General features: G+C 40.5%; 1 protein-coding gene across 1 annotated transcript in view; it reads right to left on the bottom strand.

Moving 5' to 3' along the window:
- Positions 1-513: 513 nt before the first annotated feature.
- The window catches only part of KIAA2026 (KIAA2026 ortholog), a 961657-nt gene continuing 937545 nt past the window's right edge, over positions 514-24625 (bottom strand). The window contains exon 9 of the mRNA XM_044067194.1: positions 514-4876. Within this exon, the coding sequence (XP_043923129.1) occupies positions 1329-4876 (3548 nt within the window). The 3' untranslated portion in view covers positions 514-1328. The remainder of the gene's footprint in view (positions 4877-24625) is intronic.

Genomic DNA, 24625 nt, shown 5'->3' on the forward strand with positions numbered 1-24625 from the left:
CAAATTACTGCACGAGTACACTACTGACCATCTGTTTTGTGGCAGGAAAGAACTGAGAAATATGTTGTGTGCCACCCATTAATTATAGAAACTGCAAGTGATAAAACTAATGTCAGAGTATACATCAATGTTGGATGCATGATGCCAACATCATTCTGTACAGCTGGAGATGCAGTTCATCAGAGAGGATCTACTGCAAAAGATAAGTCAGTCTCATTCTCAAAATGTTTCACTAACAAAGCAAACTAGAACTGTATATCAGTGTCTGTTTCTCAAACATCTCCAAATCAGACAAAGTTATTTCTCTAAAAACACAGCTCAATTTATATTTCCAGGAAGTGTAGGAAAATATAAAACTTTGAAAGACTGTTGCTTTCTCAGTATTCACTAAACATCTGCTCATAAAGTCTATCTGTGATACTTCAGTTATAAGAATTACATTTTTAACTACTCAATGTTATACAATCCATAAAAAGGCATATGCATCAGTAACAGGCATAGTCAAGCTCACAGTATATTTATGCTCATGGTATATTTTTTCTCATGTCAAATGAAAGCTAAATCACAGTTGTGAAACAAATACAAGTTATCCATATCAGTGCATTAAACACTATTTACTGACAATGCAGACAGTTACTGAAGACAACTGTAAGACAAGGCAGAATCTGAAATACTTTTCAAGTAAATGAATCACGTATTTTATTACATGCAGATTCTTCTGCATCATTTCTAAACAGTTCAATGGTCCAAATTTACTAAAATATTTAAAAATCTATACAGTATGTAAACAAAAACATAAATAAGACAACATAGTCCTCTGTACACATACTTAAGTTTGTTAGAGTTCAGAAATATTTACAAGTTTACATTAGAACTTAACATTTATAATTTATAAATACACTTTTTTTTACAGCGACAACATATTGAACAACTTTATAAACATAACATAAAGTATGCATTTTAGATGCATACAGATTAGAAGAAATAAGTGTGCAAAATGCTAAATTAAATGTTCCCCCCCCCAAAGATTTAAGATCAAACCTGCCTTGTAGTTCAAACAAATTTAGATCAGACTAGTTAAATATAAAAACATTTAAAAACATCATTCTACAAGTATAACTCAAGAAGACACATGACAAAAGTGAGTTATAAGTCTGGCTACTGTAATGTTTAGAAAAACTGTAACTGTAATAGCAATCTACTTCAAACACCATTTTTTGAAACTTTGAAATGCTAGAAGAAAATCCTTAAATAAAGTACAAAGATTATTTTCACTGTGTAAAAAAAAATGCCCTAAGGAATTGAAACAGCTCATCCGTTTGGCTGTTTTACTCTGTGTATGTTTTTGTGTCACACTTAGCAGGTAAAGGAACTTGAACAGAAGGGAAGACGGTGTTACTGCTTACAACGGAGGGTGCCACAGCAGGAGATAGCACTGATGACAGTGAGGCTGATGTGACTGCTGCAGTACTGAGAGAGTTCAAAATAGCTCCTTCTGGACTGACCAACAGCTTCTCAATGGTAGTGTCTGACGGAAATGAGGAAGAACTAACTGGCAACTGAGACTTAGTGCATTGTATGAATGGAGTCTGAATTGTCTGGGATGAAAATGTTTGCTGGGAATTGAACATGGAAGCTGCTGTTACAGTGGCAGTGGCAAGTGAGACTGGCGTTTTAATGACAAAATTATTTACTTGTGGTACTAATGCAGGAATAGGCACAGTATGTGCATTGCTGACAGAGTTCACAACTTGAGTGGTGCTTTTCAAAGACTGTTTCAAATTCTCCACACTTAAAACATCATTGCCCAAAGGTATATTCTTCTGGATTTGCTGACTATTGACAACCGCAGAAGTTCCTTGCTTTGCACTGTTAGAAATGAACAAAATGTGGCTACCAGCCCCAAGTCCTGGAGTTGGAACCACAAATCTTGTATTATTAATCATGATATGGGTACCAGGAGCCAATCTAGTGCTTGTGTTAAGGACTATTTTTTGCTGTAAGTTAGGTTCCGATAAACGTACCCCTCCCTGACTTGCTAAAGTTGTTGGAGCTGTACCAACCTGTACTGTGGAAGAAACACTTGTAAATGTGCCATCAACTTGCACAGGCTTTGCTGAAGTAGACTGCTTCATTAATGCAACGGCTGGTATTACAGACGAAGAGGTGGAAAGGCAAGAAGTTGGCAAAATGTGAGATTTACTAATGCATGTTGTATTTTCTGAAGACTTAGTAAGTGGCAAGGTCTGAGGTTGTCCTTTCAAAAGAGGTAAATTTTGACCAGCACATGGAAATGTTACTGAAGTCTGTGTGGTGGAGGCAGTGACTGTAGCAGCAGACAAAATAGCTGTAGTTGGCACTGGAAGCTGTGGCAAAGACAGTGCTGGCTGGGTGGTTGAAATTAATACAGAGGATGCAAGATGACCTGTTTTTACTGTAGACAATGCAACAGTGTTTCCAGTGCCTGAAAAAGTATGTGGACTGCTTGAAGCTGTTGTAATCCTCGATGTAATATTCTCACCAATTGCAGCAGGCTCATTAACTGTAGATGCAAACCTAGACTTTAATGTACCTGAACCTAAAGACACGTTTGATTTAACAGTATAACCAGAAGCTCCAGAGTTGCTACATGCTACTTTATTTTGGTTTTCAGATGAAGAAGAGAAACTGACAGCTGTTGCTGCTGGTAAAGGAACAGAAGTCAGTGGGGCTTTTACTTTACCAGGCAGGTTTGGCAGCATGTGAATTTGTTGAACCTTCTGAATACCACTCCCCGTGTTAACAATAGCCTGACCTATATTCAAACCAATTTTCACTTCTTTCACCTGAGAAATAGTCGATGATGAATTAGCAATAACTGGAGCCCCCATACTGTGAGGGATCAACAGCATCTGCTTTTGTTCTGTAGTTCTCAAATATGTTTTACCTATTGAAAAAGGCAATGCTTGCTTTAGTGACTCTGCAACAATACTAGAGGCTGCTGCTGTAACTGGAGGGTTGAAGAACATTAACTTTTGAGGAGGAAGAGATGCAGCTGAAGAACCTGCCGCCATGCTACCCTTGGCTGAACTAGAGGAAGGAACAACAGATGAAGCTGTGGCCAACATGACCTTCGGAACTGATGTCCCCAGTTCCAGACTTCCAGCTGCTGGCAAAGCAGATTCAGACTGAGTAACAAACAGTTTTTTTCTTTTAGATTCAGACTGCACTGATGAATTCTGGTTTACCACCATGTTAGTTGGGCCTGCACTTCCAGAAGATACAGCACAAACAGAACCAGCTGCCATGTTAATTACATTTATAGAGCTGCTTGTAGGCACTGAAAGATATGAGCTGGAAGATGTGGGTGAGGAAAAAAATACTGGAGTAGATCGGTTCGATGGCTGCCCAGATCCACCGATACCTGCAGCGTGGGTTACAGATGTCTGCCGAATTTTCTCCACAGATCTATTTAAATTACCAGAAATGACTGGGATTGAAACTGAAGCAGGACTTTTGACAAAGTGAGGAAGGGGAGAATGACCAATGACAGAAGTTCTGGTTGCAGTGGTTGTTGACAAAGTAGAAGATACTGCTGCAGACTTTGACACCAAGAACGTTTGAAACTGAGGAGTAAAAGTGAACACTGGATTTGGAGTTAAACTATTTGGCAAATTTTGGTCTGGGTTTGTTTGTACTTTTACTACACCTGTATTTCCACCTCTGGTTCTAACAAGAATGGACTGAGAATCCCTTATACATATAGTCTTTAGTTCCTGTTTAGTTTCCGAGAATTCTTCAGCCTGCTGTGGTTTTGTCTTTGCAACAGAAACAGCGGTACCAGCAGATTTAGATAGTGTCAAAACTGATGGCAAAGGCGGGAGAGATGCTAAATGATCTGTCTGTAGGGCAGATGTGGACTGATCTGCTGCAGTAAAGTTTGCTGGCGCACTTACCACAGCTGTAGGATTTGGAACTCCAGTTCTCATGATGGCGGTTTCACACTGTGCCACCTTGACCGTGGGAAGTGACAGACTTGCTGCTGAGGACGGCAATTTCAGCGATGTTGCTTTACTTGATGAAGAAATGTTTTTAGTCACTGGTGAGCTAGACAATGAAGTTGCTGTGTTAGCAAATGGAGATATCTGAACAGCAACAGAAGAAGGTATGCTTACTTCAGTTGGACTGTTAAAAGTAGAAGTAGATGTATCCGACTGACAGTCACTTTCAGATTTGGCTTCCTTGTGTTGGATAATAAATTTTGGGGGAAGAAAGACAACCTGTTGCATGACCTTTTCTCCAGTGTTAGAGTCAGTGATGGGCTGGACTTGAATTTTAAATGGACTGTCACTTGGACTAACTGGCACACGGGAGCCAACTGGCATTTTACAAAGCATCTGCACAGGTGTATTTGTTGCAGCATGACAAAATACACTTGTTGGTTTTGAATGTGAAACAGCTACTGACTGCTTTTCAGAATCACGTTCCAAAGACAAGAGTTGATGACTTGTTAGAGTCACTTTGTTCCCGTCATTCTTTGCAAGCAAAGCTTGAATAGCAGGCTTGGTTCCTTTCACAAATGCTGCACAGAGTGCTGAAGAGCTGAGATCAATAGCTGATTCAGATGAAAGTTCTGTTTTTGATTCAGATTGCCAATTTTCTGAGTGTGGTCCAAATAATGTGCCAGTTGTGTCCTGGTCTGTGATTCCATCTATAGACAGCTTGATTTTTTTCCTCTCTGCGTATTCCTCAAGACACTCATCTGTGCAACTGCTTTGCTTCAGTGACCGTTTAAAATGCTTAGGGAAAGTCTTCTGAACTTCATTTGATAGGACATCCCTTTTCAGTAGCTTCATGTTTTCTACAGGGCGGTCCATCTCTGATAGTGTTGTATTACCTGCAAAGCATGAAACTGTTCAGTTGTACTATCAATGAAAGTAAAATGCAAACAAAAAGGCAGTAGAAAACTAATAATAAGTAATATAAAATCTTCAGGTTACAGAGATGCTCTAGCAATCCTAATGTTCTTATCTACTAAACATCAAATGTCTATTCATGCTTAAACATAAACATGTAACCAAGACTAAATGCAAACACAAAATAATAAAAACATTAACCAAATAAAAAAATCATATGCATTTAATAATGTTTAATCCTAAAGTCCAGAAAAGCAGTAGTAAATTTTAGTAAATACTTTTAAGATGAGCAAATATTTTTAGAACTACACCTGTAAGTTTTTCCCTGTGCTTGACATATAAAATAATTTACTGTGTTGTAACAAGCACCTGAAGTTGCTGCATTAAAAATGGAATCACATATACAAAGCAGACATCCACATCTACATGTAGCAAGTAATTGCTGCGTCTCTGAAAGTAATTCAATAGGGCTACAGTTTTCAGACTTCTAAACAGTAAACGATTCAACTTGCACTACAAGAAAAACTACCAGAAATAAAGCAGAACATAACTTATGGCCATCAAACTCTTCAAAAGAAGACATACTGTGGGTACTCCACTCTTAACAGATCTGCTTCATAGACAGTATTCCTCTCCAAAGGTGTGTCCCTAAACAAAAAGTATTTTGAGCATTCAGCCTGTGCTAACCATGTTCACGCCCCATCCCCCTAGTACTTGAGCATTAAATGCATGTACAAACTATCCATCTTTTTCCCCACCTGCCTGCAGAATATCTGGCTATTTGCTGTGATCTAAGGTCCATTTGCTCATTTTAAAATGAGAGTGCTGTGACACATCTGTCATAAAATCAGCCATGAAAGGATTTCCTACATGCTTTCCCTTTTCATCTTTCCAGTGTCCATCCTATTTCATTTGCCACTTCCCCGCAGCTCTTCTGTCTGCCTTTTCCTACAGTTCCTTAGATTTCTAAACTTGAGTACTTCACTCTCTGTCATTCTGGTATTCTTGCTCCACTCCAACTACACTCTCACCAACATAATTTTTTAAAGATTACACTCCAACCCTGCATCTCTGCTAAAGGTATCAAAAATCTTTAGGCGTACTCTTGCAGCTCTGCCAGCTTTCTCAGTCATCGTTCATTCCTAACTTCATAGGTAGTTACCAGGCATGCAGGCCAGGAGACCATTAAGCAGCCTAGCTCAAATTCGAAATTGCCCCAAAGCACTGCCTGGTTACGAGACTTGCAAAAGGTCCCAGAACAGGCAAATGAAGGTAGAAACATTCAAACTCTGTCCCATGGAACAGGAGGCAGCTCATTAACAAACTGGAGCTTTAGTCCTCTAAGCTAACTACAAAGCTGTAGCTATCAGTTAATAAGAATTTTGCACTCCACCCTACCTGCCTGCTCTCCTCCAATTCTTCACTTTCATCCCCTTGTCAGAATATCCAATTATCATTATAAACAGACTCAAGGAATGGGGACCCATGCCATCTTCCCCTTTGAATCTGGAAGGCCTCAGTACATTCACTATTTTCTAATAGTTTTGGCATTGGGTTACTGTATATAGCAGAAAGCTGCTTCTATACCACTCTTCCGTGTTTCCTTGCTTAAACTTGCATCTCAGGTAGCCAAATGTTTTTTCTGAATGTTTACTGTTGCTCTTTGCTTGTCTCTCCATGAAGCTTAATACTTACCACAAACTGTCTTGCACTTTCCTCTTTATAAATCCTACCCAACCATCTTGAATTAAGTTTGGTGATACTCTCTCAAATCTCTTTACTACAATTTTGACAAATATTTTCCCATATGCGTTTATCACTGAGTTGCGCCATAAAGCTTCCCCTCAATTGCACTCTTTCTCTCCTTGGGTGTTAGGACCACAAATTTTTCTTCTTGTACTGACTTCGGCAACTGCTCCTCTTCCTTTTTGACACAAAAGATCTAGTTTGTTATCCCTCACTCTCACCCCAGCTACATTATAAAAATACTCTCTTTCTCTACTGCCTTTCTCCCTTTATGGTTGTCCTTACTCCCTCTCTATCTACAGGTAGATATACTTTTTCTTCTGATGTTAATTTTATTCCCTTCCATTTCTGCACTCTCTCCTTCATTTTTTATCCTTTTTATATACTTGACAAACATTCCCTAATTTTGCCATTTTCCTCTTTTCTTACTTCCTTTAATTATCCCACCTATCTTCTTTAACTCTCCTGTTCTGATTTCTTCTTGCCTTTCTTTTAATCTCCGTGCCACTGCATCATTGCCTTTTCTACTCTTTCTCCCATTAATCACCAAAACTCCTTTTTACTTGCTAACTCCTTCCAGGTCACTGTTTCTGGCTTCCACATCTACTAGCTTTGGTATTTTTCCAACTCTTTTCCTAACCTTCTGATGGCCTAATTTTACTATATCTTCCCATATATAGCATTGTCCATACTCCTACCATCAACTTTACCCCATTCTGCCAGTTGTCTTTCAGCTCTATTTTGCTGGTCGGTTTCCCTTATTTCTTTTTCTCTTTCTCCCTTAGTTTCTGCTGATTCCCACTTGTTCAGCACTTCACATTATCCAATTTTCAGTCTGTCTTGCGTGTACTTCCCTCATTTTTTACCAGTCCTCAATATAGCTTGCTGAGTAGTCTGAAATTGATCCATCGCTGATAACTATCCCTCTGCCCTTGTGATATACTCTGTTTTTCTCCTGTTCTTCCATTGTTCAAGACATCCCATTCCCCATCTTCTTTGCCTATGTTTCTATCACTTTTACCTATCCACAGTACTACTTTTGGAGGATCTGAAACTGCTCTGTCTCTGCCAGTGTCTGTTCCTCTTTAGCCATAGTCTAACCTACTTCCTAGATCCATGCCATGGCTTGAAAATCTGAAATTTTCTCATGTTTTTACCTGCAAATCTCAGTGCATCCCTTTCTCTTCCTTTCATTTTTATAGTGTTCTATCTTTTGATACTGTTATCTCTCCTACCAATATTCCTGTATTGCTCTGGGATTACTGCAACATTAAAATTTCACCCCAAGCTCTCCAATTCATTCCTTCCATTTCTTGACATTTCTTTAAAAAGTCTCAAAAATCAATGCTGAGAATTTGATTTCACCTGGGGCAATCCACTACTGAAAAGACAAAAATACGTTTTTTATTTTTTTTTGCACTTCTCTGTACTTTAGCAGAGTAAGATATTTGCTGTTATTTTTGTGATTTATAGCAAAAACTGTACTGTCTACTGCTGCTTTAAGTAGTTAACTGCACTGTATTACATTGTATCTGTTAGTTGTAGGGTAGTTTGTGCGGTCTTGTTACACTTGGGCTCCAAACCAGCTATTTTACATTAAGAAGGTGTTTTTCTACACCCTTGCAGCAGAAGTGTGATGACCTAACCTGTCTGAGTTGGGGATTGCTGTGGAAGGCTTACTGTGTGCTTTCCTGATTGGTTGTTAACTTAAAACTTGTTTCTCTCTGTTTGTATTTAAGAGACCCACTTAAGCGGTACTACTCTTCGCGCAGCAGTGGCTATCAGTGTCCTGAACAGATGCAAAAGCCTAGAAGCTCAATTTTCCCTTTAGAGCTGTCAGTGTGAACACTTCAAAGCTTCTTTGCTGCTCTAGGAGCAACTCAGTTGCGAATTGAGCAGTGCTGCCTTATTGATTAACTTTAGCCTACACAAAGTATAGGTCCCTCTTGTAGTCTCAGCGCTACCAGGACAGTCCTGTCCAATTAACCCATTCCCTTCCCTAATTAAACATACAGTAGAAGCAGGCTATCATGATCAGGCAGTTTTCCATCATCTCTCTGGCCAAGCTGACAGACAGACAGACATCCTGAGCCAATGTACCAACTGTCTCATGTATACTGACAACTGCCTCCTCCTGAAACAAACAAATACTTTTTGTGAGAGATTATTGTTCGGAATTTATTTCTCTGGTCTTACATTTGGAGGCAAACAGTAAGCAGCCTTTTCCCACGTTCACGTTGAAGTTTCCTTAATTCTGATATCTACATGTATTGGGTATACAGCTGGCATCTGCTGTGCTATCTTTGTTGTTTTTCCTGCCTCCCCCAATTAGAGCACAACCATGCTTACAGTAGGGTCTGCAGGTATGACTTACCCCAGGGTGATGCTTGTGTCATACACAATGTAAGATCTCCTAAGGGAACCTAAACAAAAAGATGAGTAAAGCAAGCCACAGCAGTAAAGCGGTAAAGAATATGTGGGTACCCACCCCAGCCTCTCATATTCCCATTACAGCAGACAGATACAAGGGAGGTAAACAGGAGCGGGACAGTGACCACACGACCAACTACAATTATGGTAAGTTGCTTACACAACCATACTACATTCATTGGTCATGGCATCCTTGCGAACAGATGTCAACAGTATGGCTTGAGAACCTGTGAGGTGAACATCTTCATTCTGGAAGTTTTCAGAATCGGTTTAGCCTAACATGTCCAGAAAGAATCTCCATGACTTCTCTTTTTCTTGGCAAAAGCTGGACTAAAGGGCTTGTTTGTCCTCCTGGTTACACAGAACAGGACTGAGAGTTCCCTGCAGTAGCATTTGGGGTGGAGGTGGGGTGGAACAGTAGATATCTGTTTTTTTAGCACTGATACAAGTCCTCTGGTTTGGATATGAAATGAAATGTGCAAACTTTGGAAATTATCTGAAATACTCACTGATCTGAAGTTACATCCAATTCTGGCTGTAGGATGTGAATTGGCCACTAATATTGGGACAACAAGGAAGTGGAGTTGGGGTTGGAATGCTAAAAAACTGCTGTTATTCTCACAGCTCCTCTACTTAGGGCTGGGCTGTGCAGCACCAAGACCTGCAGCATTCCTAGCAATGGCTTTTTCCCTGCCTCCACTAGTACGGTCATCACTAGTGGTATTGGAGAACAGAAAGATGAAACATATTAAACAGGCTCCATAGGTTTCCCTTTATCATTCAGATTTTTAAACATTGCAAAATGGGGGTCCAAGGGTCAATATCATATCTAACAGAGCATCAAGGAGTTGAGCCTTTACATTCACAGACAGGGAATGGGTCACCAGTCAAGAATGCTCCCTGATAATCAACACTGTTGCAGCAGCCCTAGATGCTGCATCTATATCATCTGCCTACCTTTTACAACATATTTATACAACTGTAAAACAGTATGGGCTTAGCTAAGCAGAGATACCTTAAAAGTTTTTTTTATTTTCTGTACTCCTCCACAAATACTCTGGAGTTGCTTTAATAACATGCTCCTGGTACTTCGAAATGTGTGTCTGAACATTCACGGCATTGAATGCCAGGGTTGCTGAGATGTACACTTTTTCTCAAACCAGTCAAGCAGTCTGCTTTCCCTGTTAATAGGGAAAATAATCCCAATGTAAAGCCACTCTACTTCCTTCAGGGGTGCACTACAGATGTTCGCATCACATTTGCTTGCAGCTCACCTATTCACTGCCAGTTGTTGACGGTGTAAGTACTCAGCCATCAGATAGATCACACCCTCTCCGGCCATATCATATTAGTTATACCTGCTCAGAACTCTAATTGTAACCCTAAAAGTCCCATGCACTCCCTAACTCTAATCCAAACATTGTTCACTAAACTTAACACTCCCAGTCACTCCATTCTTTACCAGAAAGGCTCATCCAGACTCTGCTACACTTTGCTGTGAAGGAAAGGTTAAGTTTGCTGTTATTTTTTGTATTACTGTATTGCCTTTCTATATTTTGAATACTGTAGTTTGTTTTCTTTACTTTGTGTTTTGCTTGCATTCTGTTTTAACAGCATATTAAAACTTCAAAAGAGACCACAGCTCTCTCTGTTCTGAGTCAGGCAGAATTTTTTTCCGCCCTCCCACCCATTTAAGTTGTCTTGTTAAATACGTCTGTCTTTCTAGTTGCCCGCCTCTTATGTTAATCTGACCATATATCTCATTTCTCTCTACTTTCACTGGCTTATGTGAGTAATCACAAAATCATCATTTTTGAAATCCCACCCCTTCAATTATTTAAATTTATTGGCCATCCTACAATATTTCATAGTACCAAAATACAAAAGTGTCCACCCCTTTCAATCCATCTTGCTGTTTTAAAAATAGTAACTCTCCACTAAACCTTAACTTTTTAAACAGGTAAAACTCAAGTTACCTACTTTCACATCTAACTTCTCTAGTGCACACTGCAGAGTGCATTCTTTTCAATCTTACCTTTAAGCATCCCTGTGACTAGCACTTTCTCTAATACCTGCTGGAAAGCACTAGGAAGCCTTAAACTCATACAAACACTGAACTCTCCTTGTTAACAAGGAGAAATTAATAGTAGGCACTAAACAGCCTATCACTGCAAAGTACCTTGCTAAGGAAACAGCTCCTATACTTTACAAAGAAAAGAAAAAAAAGCCGCAAACCAAGCATGTCCAAGGGTCAGCTTCCGGTGATTTCTCCTGTCCACCTGGTGAATCTGGGCATACTCGTGCAATGCAGCAATTGCCTCATGTACACAGACAACCCTCTCCTCCTACCACCCAACACTACAACCTGTGAGAGATGCACTTGCATAGCCAAAATGGAAGCAAAGCTCTCTCCACCCAAGATTGTGCTAAACAGTCAAGAGGAGAAGGTTAACACCCACACTACATCTCAAGCAACACATAGCCCTTCTAAACCCGCACCACCAACACCCACATATAGCAACACTAAATCCACATATGCAGAGGCCCTTAACTGTAACCTGCCAAAGCAACAAAGACCTCTGAAGCTGAAACGCAAACAAACACCAATCACAACCAGTGTGTCACATAGTTCACAACACCAGTGTGCCACCCAGCAACAGCCCCTAAGGCAAGACAATGTACCTAACACTTTAGTCATAGGTGACTCTATAGTCCGGCACACTGATGTCCCTCTCACCAGGTTGAATAAGGAGAAAATTACAGTCAGCTGCCTGTCGGGTGCCAGGATCCGCCATATAACGCATGCACTCAAGTCACTCCACAACAAGTACAAATATGACTCTGTCATTGTCCATGTTGGAGTGAATGACTTGAGACGTACCTCCCTGGACTACATGAAAAGAGACATGGAAGAGCTCTCGGATCATGTGGCCCAGGCAGGTATGACCCTAGCCCTGAGTAGCATCCTGCCTTCGCCCAGAATGATACCACAATATAAGGATAAAATGATTGACTTCAACAACTGGTTAAGCTTATGGTGTCATTCAAAGGGGATCCAGTATCTGTCTGCCTGGGATGACATGATTGACAGACCACAATGCTTTGCCAGAGATGGTCTGCACCTATCGCCCCTGGGATTCAGGTTACTGGCTAAGGCTCTTGCCACCCCTATAGTGCCTTTTTTAGGCAAACTTCAAAGGACAAAACCACCACCGTAACAGGTACAAGCATGCAAAATCTGAAGGTAATGCTACTCAATGCTAGAAGTCTAAACCTCAAAATGCACTCTATCGAGGCACTCCTAAAAATGGAGAACATCGATATCTGTGCAGTAACTGAGACCTGGTTCAAGGCTCCAGAGAGCACCCCTGCAATACCAGGCTACAACTCTTACCACACTTTTCGGCCACCAAACCAGGACCGAAACACTAAAGGTGGAGGAGTGTCAATATTCACCAAGGATATTCACACCACCAGGCTAGTTGGCCAACACAATGAGTCTGAAATTCTCCAAGTGCAACTAACACTAGGTAAGACTGCAATCCAAATTGTGGCTTGCTACAGATCCCCCACCATACCCCAAGATTCTCACTACACCTTTCTAAATATACTGGAAAATATTAAGATAGAACCAAACACCCTAATACTGGGTGATTTTAACTACCCTGCCATTAACTGGGAAAACTACTCATGTCCCAACACCTTTGCACAACGGTTCTTGGAATTCATAAATTCCAATGCCCTGGATCAACTAATCCATAGTCCCACCAGGGGCTCCAATATCCTAGACCTGGTCATTACCAACATGGGAAATCAATGCTCCATACCTATGGTCAACCCCCTCGTTAGTCAGGTCTGACCATAAGCTAATCACCCTTAACATCCACATCCCACCCCCCAGTAAAGAAACCACCATAAAAAGCTTCTCCAAAACCAACTTCATGCTACTCAAGTCAGAAGTGACAAACTTCATAACACCCATGCAGACGGGAACTGAAAGTTCAACTGCTGAATTCTACACTAAGGCACTGTACGAGCACATCCACTCATGCATGAATCATGCCATCCCAAATAGAACCAAAATGCTCTCATCCAAAAAAAGGAAGCCAATCTGGTGGTCCCCTGCCATAAACAAACTTTACAACAAAAGGAAGAAACTTTTGCAGAAAAGAGGAAAATCCCAGGATGCAAAAAACTCCCTTACTAGCCTCAGTAAGAAACTTTGATGCCTCATAAAATCCTCCAAAGCTAGTTACGAAAATAAAATTGCCAAAGATTCCAAAGACAACCACAAAGCATTCTACAACTATGTCAAGAATCTAAATGGCAATGCTCAGATCTGCTCTGAGCTTAAACAGAATGGCATTAAATATACTGATCCAAAGGATATTGCCAATATCCAATACCGGAAGATTGCCAAATTCCAGTAATAACGGCCACACAGGTACAAAACGCACTCTCTAAAGCCAAGAATACAGCATCCATGGGACCAGATGACATCCCGGGCTGTGTACTACATGAACTACAATATGAACTGGCACCTCAGCTAAGTGTCATGTTTAATCATAGCCTCACCTCAGGTTTCATGCCCACTGAGTGGCGCAGAGCTACAGTTATCCCAATCCACAAGGGGGGATCCACCTTGGATCCCGGAAACTACCGTCCCATCAGTCTGACAAGCCTTATCTGCAAGGCCATGGAGCGTATTATCATGGAACTTATAAACAAAGACATTGGCAACCTTCAAACACTGGACCCCACCCAGTTTGGGTTTGTGAAGGGCCGATCTTGTCTCCTGAACCTGATTGACTTCTTTGAATCAGTCTCCAGAGCCATGGACAAGGGTAAGGTGGTCCACACAGCCTATCTAGACCTTGCCAAGGCCTTTGACACCATCCCCCACTCTGGAATCATAGATAAACTTACTAAGTTGGGCATTAATCCCTATGTCACCCAATGGGTTGCTAAATGGCTTACTGATAGAACCCACACTGTAAAAGTAGCCGACTCCAAATCCAGCTCCAGACAAGTAGTGGAGTACCTCAGGGTTCAGTCCTGGGGCCGCTCTTGTTTGGCATCTACTTCTCTGAAGTAGAGGTCAACACTAAGGGACTCTGGCTAACAAAGTTTGCAGATGACTGCAAACTGGGAGCCATAATTGAATCCCCAAATGATGTGGATACTCTACAAAAGGGCCTTACAGAAACAGATGCTTGGTGCCAGAGCCATGGGCTCAAGCGCAATGCCAAGAAATGTATTGTTATCCCCTTTGGGAAAAAACATGTATCCATGAATTACCATATAGGTGGCAGTACACTAAACACAGAAAGTGTGATAAGAGACTTAGGGACACAGGTGGACAGTGGTCTCACCTTCGATAACCACATCGCCACAACAATCAGGAAATCCTTCTATGTGGCACACCTCATCACAAAGGGCTTTTCATCCAGAAAAAAGGAGGTCATTGTCCCACTGTACTCATCCCTCATTAGACCCATTATAGAATACAACGCCCCATTTGGTATGTACCTCTCAAGACATCTGCAACAACTGGAAAGGCCTCAGAAATACCTCACTAAAAGAATCACAGGCCTAAAGCAGATGCCCCACGCTGACCGCCTTAAAAACTCCAGCTATACTCTGTCGCATATCGTCTACTCAGAGGCGATCTCTGCTTAACATACAAGGCCATGTCAAACCCAGAGCTGTTGGACATGCTACACTTAACGAAATCCCAATCCCTCAGAGCTACACGCCCAGGGATCTAAACCTTGTCATCACAATAAACAAAACATGCTGGAGGGATAGGTTCCTGACCCAGAGACTCCCCAAACTCTGGAATAGATTGCCCATACATGTCAAGCAGAGTGCCTCTTTGGACCTCTTCAAGAGGAACCTTGACGATTGGATGGGAGAAAGGAAATTCACCCCAGGGATCACGTCAGTCGCCCTGCTAGACAGGGGTCCAGGAAAGTAAATAATGTGGGAAGAAATAGCCAGGGAATTGTTATGGCTAGGCTTGTATAGGCCCTAGGGCTGATAGCCTAGTACCAACCTATGAACCTATGAACCTATTAGCCTAATCCCAAACCTCACTCCTTAAACCTCAAACTCCCACTCTCTATAACCTTAATTCTGATTGTTTTCCCTTAAACCCCAAACACCCAGCAGCTCCCTATTGATAATTCCAAACCTCTCTCCCTATACCTGAAACGTTCAGTGATTATGCTATTTACCTGGGTGCTTGTAAGCAACATCATGACCTGTACTGCATAAACTCAAACAACTATTTAAGTTAACTGTTCATATGGGCTGAATGGGGAAACATATATCTGGCTTAAGAGAGGGCAGTTCGTGAACAATCCAGATTAAAACAACTGCAGTATAACCAGTTTCTCTGGATCTGCAATGAGTTTCTTATATAGAAACTTGTGATGACCCTGAACCATATAAGATCTATCAGATCTCTTTGGGGCAGTGGGTTGGGAATGTGGCTTCAATGATATTGGTTTAGAAAAATATCCAAAGGGGCTTTCAAGACTAGAGGGATAGTCACTGGCTTAGGGGGCCCCAAGATCCAGAAGGTCACAGTACCTCACTTCTGGGAGTCTGAGGCCACCTAAGACTACCCCTTAAGTTTTCTCTCATGACTGAGTGTGTCACCAAAAGACTTTGTTTTCTGATAGAGAATTAAAGCTAAAATGTCCTTAGTATCTGTGCAAAAGCGTACAGGGTATTTAACCTTGTAGACCAGTTCTACCTCCTCCTCAAAATGAGCCTGTCTTTTTTTCTTGGGTAGAGAGACTCCAGACAGAGATGGCTGTTCTGAATCTGGCTGCAGGCTCCAAAGAAACTGAAGGAAACCCTGTGCTAACTTAGCCCATTCCTGGGAGGGAAGTGGGCTAGCTGGGGCTAAGGGGGGGGGTGACCCCTTCAGAGGCAGCTGTCTGGGTAAAAGACATTATTTTCATGCAGGAATTAGGGTCTTGGTGGATAGACAACTGCCTGGAAATTGGGAACACTAGGGAGTGAGGTGCCTGGACTCCGACTTGAAGGTATAGATGTGAGGATTTCCCCTTCCCTTTTTAATAATCAAGTGGCATTCCAAGGCACATATCTGGGAGCCAGAGGCCAATAAAAAATGAAGGAACTGCTCTTTAATCCAGTGGGATGTGCTAGGAGCCACAGGCATGAAGTCTTTCTTTGTAGTGATATCACTGGCCACTGCAGTAATGAGCATCATGGCAGGGGGGCTGTGAGGCAGCTTCCATTAAGCTGTCATCGTCAGACCCAACGGTCTTTGCTAAATAAAGTTCAAGTAGCTTCCTTTTCTTCTCCTCACAAACATTTTTTTTTGTGGGGAGTGGACATTACCACCAAACTGCTCTAAGTTGGCAGATTCGGTGAATGATTTAAGCAAAGCTGTGCACCTATGCAGATATGGTGAATGATTTATGTAAAGCTGTGAGCCTATGTTTGACCTGGTATACCTGGCAGGCTTACTATCTGCTCTTAATGGTCTTCACATGAAACCCATGCATAAAAATCATACTCTGAGCAGTCTTATTTGGTGCTTGTAAGCACACCTGGTAACTTTTTTTTAGAAATGGACCACACCTCAGAAGTCTGTTTTATTGAATAGTGCCTTTATTAGGCAGTGTCTCAAGGACAAAATTCACGGTGTAAAAACAACTTCAAGGTTATGCAGCTAAACGCTAGGAGTCTTAACATGAAACTGCACTCAGTGGAAGCAGTCCTCACCATAGAACACTCAGACATTTGTGCAGTCACACAGACCTGGTTCAAGGCTGTAGAAAGCACCCCAGCCATACTGGGTTACATCTCCTTCCACATGTTCAGACCACAAACTGAAAACATGAAAACTAAAGCAGGAGGTACATCAATATTCATTAAAGATAAATACATCTCCAGATTGGTTAAACAGTATGATTTCTTGGAGGTATTTCAGGTGCAATAAACTGTTGGTAGGACACCTATTCAATTCACTGCCAGCTACAGGACTCCCTCCACGAATCAGGATACCCACTCTGCCTATTTGGATATACTTGAGTCTATCAAGATACATCTGAACACCATGGTTTTGGGCGAATTTAGCTACTCATCCATTGACTGGGTAAATTACTCATGCTCACACTCACTTGCCCAAAGGTTCCTCGACTTCTTTAACTCTAGTGCCCTGGACCAGCTGGTTGACACCCCCACAAGGGGTGCAAATATCCTGGATCTGGTGCTTACCAATATGGGAGACCACTGTAGCACCCTCACTGTGAGGTCTTCCCCTGGTGAGATCTGACCACACATCAGTCTCATTCGAAGTAACTTATCACACCTGACCCCCCAGCAGCAACTAAATTAAAAGACTTCTCCAAAGCATATTATAACCACTTACTGGATAGTATAAATAGTTTCACTGCACCCTCCAGATGGAATTGGCAACTATGCAGAGTTTTACACCAATGCTTTATACAAACACCTGTATAACTGCATTGACTCGGTCGTACCTGACAGGACCAAAACAAGCACCTCAAGAAGAGCAAACTTGTCTGCTGGACAGCTGCCATTAACAGGCTTTAAAATAAGAGGAAGAAATTGCTGTTCAAGAGTAAGACGGAGCGAGCCCTAAACTGAAAACATTCCCTCCCTTGCTTAAGCAAGCAAATAATACTTCTTCTGAAGCCCTCCAAAGCAAACTATGAATCCAAATTAGCTTCCTCGACTAAGGACAACCATAAGGCGTTCTTAGATACATCCGTAACCTAAAAGGAAAGGCCCAGATTTGTGCCAAACTGGTAGTTAATGATAACACGTACTGCACCTGTGGACATAGCTAACCTGTTGGCCAACAGGTTCTGTGAAAACTTCACTCCCCTGTCCCCGTGACATCCATACAACCTGCCCCCTACCTTGAGCAGGTCATAAATGACCTCTCTATGGCCAAAAACACAGCATCTATAAGACCCGATAACATCCTAGGCTGCATTCTACATGTGCTCCAACAAGAATTAGCAACACCACTGGGTAGTCTTTTCAGTCATAGTCTAAGCACCGGCTTTGTCCCAAATTAATGGAAAACGGCCACAGTTATTCCACTGCACAAAGGTGGTGCTTCCCCTGACCTTGAGAACTATAGACCTATTAGCCTGACTAGCCTTATCTGCAAGGGCATGGAGTAACTCATCATGGACCTTATCAAAAAAGATATACATAATCTCCAAACACTTGACCTTACTCAGTTTGGATTTGTCAAAGGGGGATCATGCCTATTAAACCTGGTGGACGTCTTCGAGACAGTCACTAAAGCCCTGGATGTGGAGAAATCTGTGTATATCGCCTATCTAGACTTAGCAAAGGCCTTTGACGCTATCCCCCACTCAGGGATTATTGAAAAACTCACCTAGCTAGGTAATAAGAATAAGAAGTTCAAAGGTACAAGATATGAAATGGGATGAAGTAACAGCCAGAGATACTGAAACAAAGTTAAGAAAAGCCTCTAACTGGAAACCCCCAGGCCCAGATGCAGTACTTAACTTCTGGTTAAAAGTATTAACATCTTTGCATCAAGATTTTGCCATGAGGAAGAACTACTGTATATGCACACCCTGACCAGACACCAATCTGGCTAACAGGAAAAACAATACTCCTACTTAAAAGTGAACCTGCAAGCTACCCTAAAAATTATAAACCAATAACTTGCCTTGATGATGTATAAACTATACATTTGAATTAATGCTGACAGAATTTATAGTCATTTAGAAGAAAACTCAGTTATCATGTGACATACGGAAATATTATCAAAAAAAAAAAAAAAAAAACAGCCAGCACTCAACTGGAGCAAATATCTAGTTTTAATGTACAAAAGCAGACTGGTTTCGGCCCACAGGCCTTTTTCAATGTAAAACAAATCAGTACATTCCCCATCTTATATATCATAACATAATAGAATAATTATATCCCATTAAACAATTATTACAAGTGTTCATTAAGACCAGGTGGAAACAATCCCCCCAATTTTACTATCCAAAACTTTTCTTTTTTGTTCAAAACATTATGCCAACCACTTTTCATTGATCTATGTCCTAACGCCCTATCAATAATAATGAATTTAAACATCGCTGTCTTGTGTATAATAGTATGTTTATATAAGGCATTAGTCATATACTTACTTCAATGCTACTTAGATGTTCTGAAATTTGCAATTTTAATGGACTGGAAGTTTGACCTACATAAAAGGCTGTGCAAGAGCAAATATACAGATATATAGCCCAGTCACTATTACAACTGCCAAACATTCTGACAGAAAAAACCCTGGATGTGTTCTTTAGTTGAACATATGAATTTACAAAAAGAGCAATGGCCACAGGGGTAACAACCCACCACTTGTGTACCATAGTTTGTACAGAGTTTATAGAGGGTAAAAAATTTTTACAGTGGCTAAAGTAACTACTTAAAGTTTTCCCTTTCCGAAAAGAAAAAGAGCATGTCTGACTTAACTCACACAACCTGTCATCTCTTAATAAAATGTCCCAATGTTGTTGAATCATATCTAAAAATCTACGAGTGTTCTACCATAGGTGGTAGTGAATCTAATTTTGTTGCTAGAGCAAGGGCCACAATCTTTGTATTTCAAAAGCTTTCTTCTTGATTATGATTGTACTTCTCTACTAATCTGCCTAACCTGTGCCAATGAATAGCCTCGTTCAACAAAACAACCTATAAGGTCATTATCAAAATGTTTACATTCTTCAGTATTGGAACATATTCTATGTATTCTCATAAACTGTGATTTAGGTATGTTTGCTGTAATGTGCTTAGGATGAAAACTGGATGTGTGGAGTAAAGTGTTGGAATGGTGGGGTTTTCTATATAATGTACTAGACACAATTCCATCAGATTCTTTAGACACTTTAACATCTAAAAAGGAAATAGATGTAGCATCATAATTTCCTGTGAACCTGATGCCCCATTAGTTTTCATTCAAACATTGAACCAATTCCTGTAAATATACAGCATCTGACTTCCACACCATCCAGCAGTCATCCAAAAATTTACGCCAGATATCAATCTCACCAAGAAAAATGTTGTGATTGATATCATATATTATTATCTGTTCCAAATACCCCATAAAGAGGTCAGCATAGATGGGTGCAAACAATGCACCCATCGCTGTACCCCTCAATTGCAAAAAAACATTTGGCATTGAAGAAAAAAACATTTTTAGGTAACAGATGCTCCATTAAGCATAACAAAAATGTATTGAAACCCGGGCTATATATCAGAACATTCTGTTTAGCCAATATTCTAAAGCACACAAACCAGCCCAATGAGGAATACTAAGATATAAAGACACAACATCTAAAGTACATAGTAACCAGTTAGACTCTAATTGGGCATCTGAAATGATATTAAAAATTCAGTAGTGTCTTTTATCCTGGCGCTCACTCCTGATAACAATGGCTTTAAATAAACAGTGAAATAGGCAGACAAAGGCTCAGTTATATACGGAAATATTGCCAGCCCATCTATCTGGAATTCTGAAAATAATTCTACGTCATTTGTGAATATTGATATGATTTATACAGAACTGTATGTTATGTATACTAAGATATAAAGACACAACGTCTAAAGTACATAGTAACCAGTTAGACTCTAATTGGGCATCTGAAATGATATTAAAAATTCAGTAGTGTCTTTTATCCTGGCGCTTACTCCTGATAACAATGGCTTTAAATAAACAGTGAAATAGGCAGACAAAGGCTCAGTTATATACGGAAATATTGCCAGCCCATCTATCTGGAATTCTGAAAATAATTCTACGTCATTTGTGAATATTGATATGATTTATACAGAACTGTATGTTATGTACTGAGCCAAAATGCAACCACAGTGTGCCCTGCTGACTTGGAAAGAAATACATATGAACTACATACCTGAAGAAATGTATGTTTTAACAGTGGAAACTAGAACATAAAAGGGTTAACTTGCTAAACTTCAAGAAAATAAGTTGAAATTAAATTGCTTTAACGATTGTGCTATAAAAATTCACTCTCAGTTTCAGTGTAGCAGACACAGTGTCTAGAACTAGACGTTTTTGTATGGTCTTGAAAGAGAAGCCATTACTAGGTTTAAAATGTAAAAGTGTTTTATTGTTTTACAACTTCCAAGATCTGCAAACATCTGAGAGATATGTATTTTTCACACAGAGATGTTAAATTCTGTTAGTTTCTGTTTTAGCCTAGGAACTGAATTCAGGTGGCAAAAAGTGATGTCATCCAGGCTAACCCAACAGTAATATTTGATATTAATTTAAGAACTCTCTCAGAGAAAGACTGTGCATTTAGTATTTGACCTGGAAACATCTACTCATCATCATTGCATCTGCACTTGCTTTGCTCTGTAAGTAAGTTTTTTAGGGCATAGTAACTCTTTTAGATATAGTTAAGAATATAGTAAAGATTAGTTTAGATGTTTTCTGTATTTATCTGAGACTGTCTTGCAAAGTTGTTTTAAACACCTCCTATGATTTTGAACTCTGAAGTTACTGTGTTGAGTTACTAAGTATTGTCTTGTTCTTTTATTTATTATTAAATATATTTAAACATATCTTTATGGCTGATATTTGTGGGAAATATTTAAGCTCTTAGAGTACTTGCATATCTATTTGGTGACACTGTACAGGCCACTCCTAAATAGCCTTGCTTGGTCAAACTACCATTTGTACAACAGTAACATTACACAGTAGGATTGGACACCCTTTGTAAGGGCCTAAAGTATCTGATAAGGGGTTATGTTGGCAGTGATAACTACCTTATAGTCTGGGCAGAAGGGGGCACAGCTAGTAAACCTGTGCCAACCTTCCCCAGGTGTGTGTGTGCGTGTGTAAAACAAATCTCAAAGTATGTGTGTGTCAGCTACTTGGGCAGGGGTACAAAAAACTTGTTGGACAAAGAGAGTGTTGGGAGGAATGGAACCCTGACTAAGGATTCAACTCTACAGGTGTGCCAGTGGGGATTCTTACTGGGAATCTGGAGAAAGAGGCAGAAACCAGCTCCAGACTGACTATGGTCTCTGTGTGCTCTTAAGGGAAATTGCAATTTACTGTGTGTGTACTTGTCATCCTCCCATTGTGTACGTCCCTCACTGTTGCCAGTGGTGAGGATTGAGGCTCCTTGATTACTGGGAATCACATATGGCAACAGAACAAAAGGGCAATAAAAGTCATATGGAACAAATGGATCATTTGTTGTTAAATAAAGTCATAGTGGAGAACTGTAAAAAGGGGAAGAATCTACGTATGGCATGGACTGACTACAAAAAAGCATTTGACAGTATCCCACATTCATGGATAAAAGAGTGCTTAAAAATGTATAAGCTACATCCTACACTGCTACACTACATCACAGCAATCATGAAAGAGTAGCAAACCACTCTGCAGTTAAGCCATGATGAAGGACAAATGATTTCAGGGATAAAAATCCAAAGGTGGATATTCCAGGGTGACACTCTGTTACCATTGCTCTTTTGCCTTGCCCTTAACCCATTACGCTGTCTGCTTAAATATTAGGTCATGGCTATAATTTGGCTCCCAGAAAGCAAAAGTGTAAACACTTCTCACCTCCTCTTTGTTAATGATTTAAAACTGAATAGCTCTACAGATGAGGAACTGATAGCACAACTGCAAGCAGTCAAAACTTTTTCAGATGATACAAGAATGTCATTTGGTCTTGATAAATGTGCAAAAGCAACCTTTAAAGCAGGAAAGCTGCAGCACCCAAAAAAAAAAAAGTTATGTACTCACCATAACATTCCATGTTTGTTGTCCATCTCGCCCTTCATTCTTACTGTTTGGGTTCAGAGCCGATCCTCGGCTCCAACTCGGCTGAATACACTAGCTCGGAGTCTTTCACTTGGCTCGTGGCTGAATAGGTTATCCCACCATGTAATTCCCCAGATCTTGTTTGCTGCTAATCATAACAATGTGTCTATATTTGTCATGCAACATCAGGTATAGAAAAAAACAAGGAAATTCAGAGGAGCTCCTTCACTAAGAAGAAATATATCTCATCTAAGTCCTCTAGGAGCCTTTGGCTGGGGGAAGCTGGGAGGGTCGTAAGAATGAAGGGCGAGATGGACAACAAACATGGAAGTTATGGTGAGTACATAACTACTTTATGTTATGTTGTTCTACCTCGCCTTCATTTTTACTGTTTGGGACAGCATCTCTAGTACCATTTTCCTGGGAGGCTCACGGGAGTATACCTTTGAGCACAGTGGAACCAAAAGAAGCCCTGTCCCTGGAGGCCAAATCAACTTTATAATGAGCAATACAGGTATGGAGTCTTGCCCATGTAGCAGCAGCACAAATACTGTCCATTGATAATCTGGCTAGGTAACCAGAAGATGTTGCTAAGGCTCTAGTCGAGTGGCCTCTAACTTTGAATGGTATTTTCCTGTTATTTGAGGTGTATATAAAGGTAATGCAAATTGAGAGCCAATTTGAAAGCATAACTTTTGAAACTGGCATGCCCTTTTTAGCTTCTGAAAAGGAGATGAACAATTGGTCTGTTTTCCTAAAATCTTTAGTTCTATGCAGATAAAACCTAAGTTGCCTACGCACATCCAATTGGTGAAGTCTGTATTCTGCCTTGTTGCTATGATTAGGAAAAAACATTGGGAGCTCAACTGAGTGATTCAGATTGGTTTGAGAACAAACTTCTGGCACAAAGGATGGATTAGTTCGCAGAGATACTCAATCCTTATGGAAAATCAATTATGGTGGCTTGATTGATAGAGCCTGCAATTCCAAGATTCTTTTTGCAGATGGAATGGCTACTAGGAAAATAGCTTTTTCCAAGAGAGAAATTTGAGATTACATGATGATGAAGGTTCAAAGGGAGGTAAGTTTAGGTGAGTCAGGACAAAATTCAGATCCCATGGTGAGAGAGGTTCTTTTATGGGAGGTCTCAATAAACAAGTGCCTTTTAAAAATGCTTTACACAGTTTGTGTGACATCAGGTTAGAAGTGTATTCACCAATGTAAAAATTAGAAATTGCTGCTAATTGAACTCTAATTGTAGCTGCGGTAAAACCTTGCTGAAAAAGTTCTGCAAGAAATTCTAAAATTTAACTAATTGGGGCAGAAAAGGGATCAATGTTTCTTGCTTTTGCCCAGTAGGAGATGCTCTTCCATTTACTAGAAAATAACTTCCTGGTAGAAGCCATGTGAGAAGATAACAAAATGTGTTTTACTGCTGGTGTGAAATCCTGAAGCCTGACTAAGTTTGGAAGTGGAGCAGCCATGCTGTCAAATTGAGGGTTTGGAGAGCAGGATGAAGTGTGCCTGACATATGGCTCAGAAGGTCTGGAACTGGGTCCAGGACCCAAGGTTTCTCTTGTAGGTGAGGCTAGAGAAAGGGGAACCAAATCTGACGAGGCCAATATGGAGCAATGAGAATCAGCCTGCTTCCCAAGGATTTTGCTTTCTGAATGACTTTGGGTATTAGGGGAAAAGCATACAGTAGCTCCGAGGGCCAATC

Source organism: Protopterus annectens, chromosome 3.part1 (genome assembly GCF_019279795.1).
Source record: "Protopterus annectens isolate FY-2018-M chromosome 3.part1, PAN1.0, whole genome shotgun sequence".
Taxonomy (NCBI): Eukaryota; Metazoa; Chordata; order Ceratodontiformes; family Protopteridae; genus Protopterus; species Protopterus annectens.